General features: G+C 41.1%; 1 protein-coding gene across 4 annotated transcripts in view; it reads right to left on the bottom strand.

Moving 5' to 3' along the window:
* The window catches only part of si:ch211-152f22.4 (uncharacterized), a 29,484-nt gene that overhangs the window by 14,324 nt on the left and 3,406 nt on the right, over positions 1–11,754 (bottom strand). For 2 of the 4 annotated variants that reach the window (XM_051375625.1, XM_051375623.1), the window contains 2 exons: positions 10,835–10,921; positions 767–4,702 (listed from right to left, as the gene is read on the bottom strand). In XM_051375625.1, the coding sequence (XP_051231585.1) occupies positions 3,312–4,702; positions 10,835–10,921 (1,478 nt within the window). In that variant the 3' untranslated portion in view covers positions 767–3,311. Of the gene's footprint in view, positions 1–766; positions 4,703–10,834; positions 10,922–11,754 lie in introns of those variants that run through there. The other 2 variants (XR_007880375.1, XM_051375624.1) reach the window with 2 other exon arrangements.

Raw genomic sequence — 11,754 nt, 5'->3', positions numbered from 1 at the left:
AATAATAATAATAATAATAATAATAATAATAATAATAATAATAATAATAATAATAATAATAATAATAATAATAAAACTATTTAGGTAGCACTTTTCAAAACAAAGTAACACAGTGCCAGAACCAGGGTTAAAAACATTTCAGGAGGCAATGATGCAAATAAAATTAATTAAAATCAGAAAGAAGTGACGTAGAATAAAAAGAGTAAAAGACTATTAGTGTCAAATGATGGGAGAACACAAGTTGAAAATAAAAATATGATTACTGTTACTATAATATTATTAAATAGAAAGTACAGACCTCTGACCTGTATCTACAGCACTGACCTATATTATAATAATATTATGGCCTTTTTAAGTGCATCGGGCCACGCCTTCTTAAATTCAGTAACCAATTACAGATTAACGATACCCAAACATGAACCGAAATCTAAATATGATATGTCCTGATTTTGGTGAAGATGAGATAAATTATAATATAATATATAACAATATATAATTTCCCCATTCATCACAACTGTACAACATTATGTATTATGTTATTATTATTATTATTATTATTATTATATTAAGGATTAAAGTAATTATAAAATAAACATTTGACCAGAGGTTTAGTGCAAAAGAAAGAGTTTAAAGGTCACAAATGTTTAAATAAAATCACTAAAGTAAGTCAAAATGTTCTAAAATGATAATACTACTAGAGGATTGTGTTTCAGCTGTACATCAGTCTGGTGGCACCCCCTGTTGGCTGAAGGAAACACACACAGTCTGCATATTAACAGTTTTATTTATTAAACAGAAATTATTTGAGGACACTTTTCAAACAAAGCAGGTCAGTTTAAAATGAACAATCTTTTATTACAAACACTAAAAAAACAATAAAACCACATTAAAGAAAATTATTATTTACATCTCAATTGAAAGGATAAATATCCTGACATCTGCTCCTAATAACTAATAACTAATTACAAAGTGATCATTGATTATTAAAGGATGCATTTAGGTCCCCAATAACAATAAATACACAATAAATGTCCTTTTGGTTTGAGGCTAAAAGTCATTTAGGTTACGTTAGGCAGGAATTTATATTTTTCACTTTTTTAAAACAACATTTAAAGAAATAATGATAATAATGATGAACTTTATATACAAATATAGTTGTGGGGCATTCAGGGACAATATTATTTTATTATTTAACTGTCATAACAAACCCAACCTTTTATAGATGATTATATTGAAATAGTCACAATATTGACGACTGAGATAAACAAAAGGAATTATATTTCTAATTTGAAATGATCTGAACACTTAATTGATTAAAAGGATCAAAAAGGAAAAAAAGAGTATAAATGTTAATTTAGTTCATTCTCAAACAACACAGACAGCTGGTGGCTGATGATGAGTGCAGTTCCACTTTCATCCACAATTCAATTCAATTCAGTTTTATTTGTATAGCACCAATTCATAACAGAAGTTATCTCAGGACACTTTTCAAATAGAGCAGGTCTAGACTGAACTCCTTATAACATTATTTACAGAGACCCAACAGTACCAACATGAGAAACCTGGAGACAAGGGCAAGGAAAAACTGCCTGTTAAAAGGCAGAAACCTAGGACAGATCCTTCGGCTCTAGGTGGGTGGTCTACCTTGTCTGTCTAGACAAGTTTGAGTAAGAGAGAGAGAGAGAGACAGACAGACAGACAGACAGACAGACAGACAGACAGACAGAGACAGGTGCACAGCAACAACAGTAGCAACAACTACACTAATAGTAGTGACTGATGATGATGAACATGACAACAGCAACGATTGGGGACAATGAAAAGTGACAAGAGCAACAACAGTAACTGTAGCTATAATAAAACTTATAATAATAAAAACAATAATATCAGTGATATTAGCAATGGCAGTCAAGCAGGACCATGGCAGGAGGCTCCACCAGGATCAAGATGGCAGAATTTCCATATAAATGAGCTTCAGTCAGTGGATCAGTACAGACATTAATGTGTTAAAGTCATTTTATATTTAAATCAGACATTTCATTTAAATCTTAATGAAAAATAATGATAAAATGATTTGTCACATCAACAGCAGAGGAAACAAAGAGTTCAATAAACCTGATCAGTGTGGGTAACTAATCAATGCATTAATGCCTTTCAGCGTAATTCCAGTTCTCTGACCAGGTCTGAACCTCCTTCTTAGCAGGAGGTTAGCAGAAGGTTAGCAGGAGGTTAGCAGGAGGTTAGCAGAAGGTTAGCAGAAGGCTAGCAGGAGGTTAGCAGGAGGTTAGCAGAAGGCTAGCAGGAGGTTAGCAGGAGGTTTTTCATGCTGCAGTTTTAAACTGGTGTAAATAATTTTGTGCTCTTTGTTACAGGAACCGGTTTATCTGCACAGACTGCTGTTAAATTGTCCTCCTGTCTCTGTGTTCAACAGTTTCACTGTCGGCAAAACGACTGAATCTGTTTCTGACTTTGTCCTGTTTGCTGCTCAAAGGACAGAAAGGACACTGAATGCAGATCAGATCAGAGTGACAGCCTGAACCAACAGTTGTGGGGCGTTCAGGAAACCAACTGAATGAGGGACTTTCTGGAAATAAAGTGAATGTGGGGCATTCAGGAACTCAGGAAATCTAGATCCAGTGTTTGGTTTGTCCGTTCTGGGCTACTGTAGAAACATGGCGGTTCAACATAGAGAAGATTGTATCAGTGCCTGAACTGGACCAAAAAGGTGTCCAACAACCACACCAACATAGCCCACATCAGATTTTATCAGTGCACCCAGTTCTGACATCCAGATTTAAACAGGTGGTTTTGAGTTTTAAAGGAGGGCAGTGAGGGAGAGAGTTCCTGAGGGAGGGAGATGGAGAAGGCCCTGGCCCCCCAGGTCCGGAGAATGAGACAGGTGAGGAGGTTGGCGTCCATGGACCTGATGTTGCAGCTTTATAGGTGTTGAGTAGAATTTCGAACTGGATTCTTTGTTGAACTGGGAGCCAGTGGAGGTTTTAAAGGACTGGGTTTATGTGGTCTCTGGTGCAGAAGTGGGTGGTCGGTTAGTCAAGTTTTGGATGTATTGTAGTTTGTTGAGGATTTTTGTGGACTTGCCGTAAAGGATGCTGTTGAGGTAGTCAAGTCGTGAGGTGATTAAGGCGGATGAGTGTTTCAGGGTGGGAAAGGAGAGGGAGGGGAGTTGTCGTGATGTGGTTGACATGGTGAAAATCAGGATCAATATGCTCAGAGTTCAGAGGGTCTTTGCTAGATGAATGTGACTGTGACTGTGTATTTCTATCCACTCAAAGAGAACAATAGATTTGTGTCTAAGTCTTCGAGGACCAGTTGCTGTTGAGGAACAGGATCATGTTGAGGTTTTCTGGCTCGATGGAGCTCCTCAAGCTGCAGAACTGATCACCTGCACTGGAGAAAGCTCTCTCTAAAGGCACCGCAGTGGAGACAACCCCAAGTTTCTGCAGACCCAGCTTGCTTAATTTACCAAACTTCTCCTTTCCTGTGTGCCTCCACCAGGCCAAAGGGTTTGACTCCTCCGAGTTCGGTTTGTAGGCCACGTATTCGTTCACAAGTTCATTGAGTTCAGCGGCAGAGCAGAAAGCAGAGAGCTCCGTCTTTATTTTATCCATCGCTTGTCTTTTGTTTTCGTCTCCCAGCTGGTTTTTGAACCTCGGGTCAAGGAACATGATGGGAGCCAGAAAGGGGTTGTTGTTGACATCACCAAATTCCTTTTTACATTTTAACAGTAATGTCTTGGCAACATCATTGCATTTAGCTTCTTCTCTAAGACTGTCCATGAGTATCTTTAGTAGTGGCAGCACGGCTGAAATGCTCTGGAATCCTTTTTCTTTCATCCTGGACATGACTTCCCTCAGAGGTTCCAGAGCCGATATGATCTTCTTGATTTTCTCTTTATCACTTTCATTTAGAATCAAATCTGTTTTGCCTCTCTCGTCGAACACCATCATCATGGCCGGGTACTGCTCCATCAGCCTTTGAAGCATGTGCAGACTGGGGAGCCATCGGTCCCCAGAGTACAAGATCAGCTTGTCTTGTTTAAATTTCAACCCATTTTGAATCTCTCTGAGTTTCCTCTCAGCTTCAGAATCCTTCTTAAAGAACCTGACGATGTCTTGAGACTTTCTGACAACATTTGACAGCTCGTTATCACTCATGAGACCTTTGAATACCACATTCAGGGAGTCAGCAAAACAAGGCATGTGACCCCATTGTGCTTTGACATTCTTCAGTTGTGGCATGCCAGCTCTGACGACCCAGTGGACCTTTTCTTTCACTTGCCAAGCATCCATGATGGCTGAGAGCTGAGTCTGAATGTGGGCTGCAGATTCGTCTCTGAAGAGGCTGGTGGTTTTGAGCGTGTAGGACATGAGATTCCCGTTGCAGTCCACAAAATGGCAACCCACTGTCAGATGAGAGTCTTCAGCTCCTGAAGACCACAACTCACATGTCAGCACAATGTCATCAGCAGAGGCCAACTTCGATCGCAAATCACTTTCCATTTCATTGTAGACGCTGAGCAACTGTGACTGCATCGTAGATTTGGAAGGAATTGAAAAGCTGGGGTGTAGTGCTTTTACAAAATCTCTAAAGTTTGGATCTTCTGTGATTTCCAAGGGCTGCAGAGTTGATACGACCATCTTCAACAGGCGTCTTTTAGTTGTAAGTATTCCCGAGTACCCATCTGTGGAAGAAAAGAGATTCAAAGTTCAGGATGAATCTTGTTAAAAGATCGTCTTCTTTCAAGCTTCTCCTTGTAATGTTCATTAAACTGTAGCTAATAGCGCCACCAGTGGACGTTTAGTGAACTGTAGGCAGCATCCTGTTGCATCATCCTGGGCGTCGGCCAACAGTGACAAACACTAAACGCTACAAAATAACATATTTAGAATTAAAGCTGCAAGCAGCAATGAACGGGCCCTCGCACTCCACCCAACTCGGGGCATGCTGCGGCCGCGTCACATGCGGACCCCAACATGAAAATTTCACGTAAATCAGATCAAAATCGGCAGGCAGCGCTTACTTCCTGTTGCCAGTAGGTGGCGCTATCACTATATCTGAATATTTTCATGTAGGCGTGTTCAGGGTGGGACTCCTATCAAACACGTGAAGTTTGAAGATCAGACAATGTACACTGAAGTTATTACTACTTCCTTTTTCATGGCGAATCGTCGAAATGGGACGCTAGGCCACGGGTTGAAGTTGATCCGATAAATTTCGTAGGAGCATTTCGTTCAAATACAACGTATGCAAATCGGCGAAAATGACCACGGAATTCAAAATGGACGACTTCCTGTTGGGTTTGGGTTATGGGTCCAGGAGGCTTTTTTGCTTTTCCCATCATGATTCACATGCGTGCTGATTTTCATACGTCGGTATTACGTTTTTAGGGGGCTGATTCTTCGGGGCGTGGCTAAGCCATTTTGCGACGCCCATCTACAGGACCAAGACAATACCTTAGCCTTTGCCACGACTGAATTTGTTTAAAGTTTCATGAGTTTTCGGGCATGTTTAGCCCCCCAAAAACTGGTCAATGGTAACACAAAGGCTGATTTTCGCAACGTCGACATGGCAACATGGTTCCTCGAAAAAACGTAAGATTCATAAAATGTCATCGGCATCATCCTAAGGGACCGCTGACAGAATTTCCGATTGGACCATGTACACTCATCAACAGCATGTTTTGCATTTCCTGACTAGATTTCAGCTAGATCTGATCATCCTGCTAGGAGTAGAACATGGAAGTATAAAAAAATGACATTTCCTTCACCAATAGGTGGCGCTCTCACTATTACTGAATATTATCACATAGACGTGTTCAGGGCGGGACTCTTATCAAACATGTAAAGTTTCATTGAGATCGGATCATGTACGCAGAAGTTGTGACAAATCCCTCATTCATGGCAAATCGTTAAAATTCCACGCCACGCCATGGGCACGCCGTTCGACGGAATGTAGTAAATAGCACAACTTTTAATTGTTAATGTTTTTAGATGGCTGTGTCTAAATCTGAAGTCGATCCGATAAATTCCCTAGGAGGAGTTCGTTCAAATACAACGTGTGCAAATCTCCAGAAATGACCGCTAAATCCTTAATGGCCGACTTCCTGTTGGGTTTGGGATATGGCGCCCACTGGATTTTTTGTTCATCTGGATAAGATCTACATGTGTACCACTGTTCATACTCATAGGTGAAACGTGTTTTCACGGGCCCTAATACCGTTACTATTTGCAATGTTCCTATATTTTATTTGGACCATTAGCTCCATGCTACTAACTAGCACGGCGTTTACAAATCACCCATCAGCCAACACCACGAAGCAACCAACACCAGACCCACACCGTGCAGCAAAGACACAGCCAGCCGGACAATCCTCAATTTTACAGGGAGCCAGTGCAGAGAAGCTAGTACAGGAGAGATGTGATCTCTTTTTCTAGTTCCTGTCAGTACTCGTGCTGCAGCGTTCTGAATTAATTGGAGCGTTTTAATGGACTTATTGGGGCAACCTGATAATAAAGAGTTGCAGTAATCCAGCCTTGAAGTAACAAATGCATGGATTAGTTTTTCTGCATCTGTCTGTGATAGGATGTGTCTAATTTTTCTAATATTACGTAAATGAAAGAAGGCGGTCCTAGAGGTCTGCTTTATGTGGGAGTTAAATGACAAATCCTGATCAAAGATAACTCCAAGATTCCTGACAGTGGTGCTAGAGGCCAAGGTAATGGCATCTAGAGTAACTATATCTTTAGACAGTGAGTCTCTAAGGTTTTTGGGGCCAAGAACAAGAATTTTGTTTTTTTCTGAGTTTAACATCAGAAAATTGCAGCTCATCCAGGATTTTATGTCCTTAAGACATGTTTGTAATTTAGATAATTGATTAATTTCATTAGGCTTGATTGATAGATATAACTGCGTATCATCTGCATAACAGTGAAAGTTAATGGAGTGATTCTTAATAATGTTGCCTAAAGGGAGCATATATAAAGTAAATAGTATTGGTCCAACAACAGAACCTTGTGGAACTCCATGACTAACTGTAGTATTTATTGAAGATTCATCGTTAACATGTACAAACTGCGAGCGATCTGATAAATATGACTTAAACCAGCTTAGTGCGGTTCCTTTAATGCCAATTTGATGCTCAAGTCTCTGTAAAAGAATATTATGGTCAATGGTGTCAAATGCAGCACTAAGATCTAATAATACAAGTACAGAGACAAGTCCATTGTCAGAAGCAGTCAGAAGGTCATTATTAACTTTAACCAGAGCTGTCTCTGTGCTATGATGAACTCTAAATCCTGACTGAAAATCCTCAAATAAACTATTGTTATGTAGAAAGTCACACAACTCTTTGGCGACTACTTTCTCCAGAATCTTAGAGAGGAAGGGGAGGTTAGAAATCGGTCTATAGTTGGCTAAAACCCCTGGGTCAAGAGTGGGCTTTTTAAGAAGGGGTTTAATTACAGCTACTTTAAAGGACTGTGGTACATATCCTGATAATAAAGAAAGATTAATCATATCCAGTAAAGAAGTGCCAATTAAGGGTACGACTTCTTTAAGTAGCCTAGTTGGGTTTGGGTCCAACAGACAGGTTGATGGCTTTGATGAAGAAATGATTGAAGTTAACTGATGAAGATCGATAGCAGAAAAACAGTCTAAATATATATCTGAGTTTACATTAGTTAAAGTCCCTGAACTTGGAGAGCCACTGATAACTGTTGATGGCAGTTGGTGATTAATTTTCTCTCTAATAGTAATAATTTTATTATAGAAGAAGCTCATGAAGTCATTGCTACTTAAGTTTATGGGGATATGTGGCTCAATAGAGCTGTGACTCTCTGTCAGCCTGGCTACAGTGCTGAAGAGGAACCTAGGGTTATTCTTATTTTCTTCTATTAGTGCTGAGTAATAGGCTCCTCTGGCATTACGGAGGGCCTTTCTATAAGTTTTAAGATTATCATGCCAAATTGAGCGATATTCTGATAATTTGGAAGAGCACCATTTCCTTTCAGATTTCCTAGCTATTTGTTTTAACTGGCGGGTTTGGTGGTTATACCAAGGTGCTAGTCTCCTATGTTTTAATAATTTCCTTTTTTATAGGAGCGATAGAATCTAATGTTCTTTGTAGTGAGCCTGCAGCACTATCGAAAAGATTATCAATTTCAGAGGGACTAAAGTTGTTATAGGACTCTGTTATATTCAGACATGGCATTGAATTAAACACTGAAGGAATTTCCTCCTTAAATTTAGCTACAGCACTGTCAGATAGACATCTGCTGTAGGAAGTTTTGCCTAATGGCTTATAATCTAACAACATGAATTCAAAAGTTATTAAATAATGGTCAGATAGGAAAGGATTATGTGGGAAGACTATTAAATGTTCAATATTAATGCCATATGATAAAACAAGGTCAAGAGTGTGATTAAAACAATGAGTTGGTTTATTTACACTCTGACAGAAGGCAATTGAGTCTATGAATGATATAAATGCATTACTAAGGCTGTCATTGTTAACATCCACATGAATATTAAAATCACCTACAATAATTACTTTATCTGATTTGAGGACTAAACTTGATAAAAACTCTGAGAATTCAGATATAAAATCAGAGTACGGTCCAGGAGCGCGGTACACTATAACAAATAGAACTGGCTGCAGTGTTTTCCAGTTTGGGTGAGAAAGACTAAGAACAAGGCTTTCAAATTAATTATAATTTAGTTTAGGTTTAGGGTCCATTAAAACGCTCGAATCATATATGGCTGCTGCTCCACCTCCTCGGCCTGTGCCTCGAGGAATGTGAGTATTAATATGACTGGGGGGGGGTGGATTCATTTAGGCTAACATACTCCTCGTGGGACAACCAGGTCTCAGTAAGACAAAGTAAATCAATATCATAATCTGATATTAATTCATTCACTAAAACAGCTTTAGAGGACAGAGACCTGATATTTAACAGTCCACATTTCATTCTCTTATTTTGTGCTACTGAGGAGTTAGTTTTAATTTTTATTAGGTTTTTATTTCTTTAAATAATTTAGGTGGTCGGGGGACAGACACAGTCTCTATGGGGTTTTGGTTGGGTGACTGTTCTAGTGGAAGAGCAGAGAAGTGTGTAAGACAGCAGCTCTGCTTCCTGGTCCTAACTCTGGACTGTCAGGTTTTAGAGATAAACTTCGCCATATTTCTAGATAAGAGAGCCGCTCCATCCAAAGTGGGATGGATGCCGTCTCTCCTAATCAGACCAGGTTTTCCCCAAAAAGGCTTCCAGTTATCAATGAAGCCCACATCGTTTTCTGGACACCACCTCGACAGCCAGCGGTGGAATGACGACATGCGGCTATACATGTCATCACTGGTCACATTGGGCAGGGGTCCAGAGAAAACTACGGAGTCCGACATTGTTTTAGCATAGTTACACACCGACTCCACATTAATCTTAGTGACCTCCGATTGGCGTAATCGGGTGTCATTACCGCCGACGTGGATAACAATCTTACTGTATTTACGTTTATCTTTAGTCAGCAGTTTTAAATTTGATTCAATGTCGCCCGCTCTGGCCCCAGGGATACATTTAACTATGGCCGCTGGCTTCGCTAACTTCACGTTTCTGACTATGGACCTGCCAATAACCAGAGTTGGTTCCTCAGCGGGTGTGTCGCTGAGTGGGGAAGATTTATTAGAAACATGAATGGGTTGGTTCAGCCTTTGTTCGCTCAGTCACCCACTGTCCCTGTTTTCCCGGCTGCTCGGGAACTACCAGGGGAACTACTGGAGGAACTACCGGGGGAACTACTGGAGGAACTACCGGGGGAACTACCGGGGGAACTACCGGGGGATCTACCGGAGGAACTACCGGGAGAACTACCGGGGGAACTACCAGAGGAACTACCGGAGGAACTACCGGGGAACTACCGGGGGAACTACTGGGGGACGGCTAGCAGAAGCTACCTTCGCACCGGTTACTGGGGGCTGGCTAACTATAGCGGCGAAAGATATCTCCGTGGTGCGGTACCGTTCCTCTAACTCACTAAGCCTCGCCTCCAGCGCAGTAAATAAACTACACTTAATACAAGAACCATTATCATTAAAGGAGGCAGAGGAATAACTGAACATCTGACACACTGAGCAGGACAGAGGAGAGGGAGAGGGAGAAGCCATAGCTAACTGCTAATGCTAATGAAACTAGCGTGTATGAAAAACTTTTGAAAATAGCGAAAAGTTGCTAAAAGAAGGAGTAACTCCGAGTGTTTAGGTAGAACTAGTCTACGTTTATTCGTTAAGCTGGAAAATAACCGCTGTAACGAGTAAAACAAATTTAGATTTAGCGTTCACTGACAGAGCTACAGCACCAAACAGTGTACACAGAGCAGGAAGGAAACTGGGAATGAGTCAGTACGCTTACCGTAGCCAGTAGGGGTCACCACCCATTGAAGGCTAAACCCTGGCAGATATCACAGTGTATGAGTGTACATAAGAGTCATCTGTAGCAGTTTAAACACAATGTACTTAATGTAAACTCCTCCTAGAGAACTCTTCTGATAGACTTGAGTTAAGCTACTAGTCCTAGCAGGTTGATCAGGTCCAGCTGAAACTAGGTTAGGAAAGCCTTCAGACGTTGATGATGATGATAGTACGTCGCTTCTCTTTTTGGGGTCTAAACTTGCAGAAACTCATGAAACTTGGTGTCAGAAATGTGAAATATTTAGATATGGGTCTCTCGGTTTCACTGAGATGTATGAACATTGGGGCCATTTTAGGGTGTGGTTGTGAAAGTGAGTGTGCTGAGGCCCGTTCATTATCAGCTGTATTCGTTACCTGTGCCCTGCCTGATGTGGTCCCGTCTGGTCGGCTGGAGGCTGTTTGTTCGGGTTGCTCTCCACCGCTCGCTGCCTCTTCCTCGGACTGTTAGTAACACAAACACAATACAGCTTTAAATGTAAGAAACACAGTATCATTATCATGTCGACACAATGTCTTCCTTCACATGAGCGCTCTCTCTACTAACTGTGTCTGAGTCCTTCCAGTAGATACTGCAAACTGTTCAGTCTTTGGAGAACTTATTATACCAATTTAGCGGCTGTAGGTGGAACCGTTGAAAAACAAAAGTTTAAAAACAGCTCTTATGTTACAATCAGACAATATGTTCCACTAGCTTAGCAGTAATGTTAGCTTTGACTTTGTGTTGTGGACTCTGTGTTGTGGACTCTGTGTTGTGGACTCTGTGTTGGACTCTGTGTTGGACTCTGTGTTGTGGACTCTGTGGTGGACTCTGTGTTGGACTCTGTGTTGGACTCTGTGTTGGACTCTGTGTTGTGGACTCTGTGTGGACTCTGTGTTGTGGACTCTGTGTTGTGGACTCTGTGTTGGACTCTGTGTTGTGGACTCTGTGTTGTGGACTCTGTGTTGGACTCTGTGTTGGACTCTGTGTGTTGGACTCTGTGTTGTGGACTCTGTGTTGGACTCTGTGTTGTGGACTCTGTGTTGGACTCTGTGTTGGACTCTGTGTTGGACTCTGTGTTGTGGACTCTGTGTGGACTCTGTGTGGACTCTGTGTTGGACTCTGTGTTGGACTCTGTGTTGTGGACTCTGTGTTGGACTCTGTGTTGTGGACTCTGTGTTGGACTCTGTGTTGGACTCTGTGTTGTGGACTCTGTGTTGGACTCTGTGTTGGACTCTGTGTTGGACTCTGTGGTGGACTCTGTGTTGTGGACTCTGTGTTGGACTCTGTGTTGGAC

This window comes from Dicentrarchus labrax, unplaced genomic scaffold, assembly GCF_905237075.1.
Source record: "Dicentrarchus labrax unplaced genomic scaffold, dlabrax2021, whole genome shotgun sequence".
In the NCBI taxonomy this organism is placed as follows: domain Eukaryota; kingdom Metazoa; phylum Chordata; class Actinopteri; family Moronidae; genus Dicentrarchus; species Dicentrarchus labrax.
This window is presented reverse-complemented; position numbering and strand designations above follow the sequence as displayed.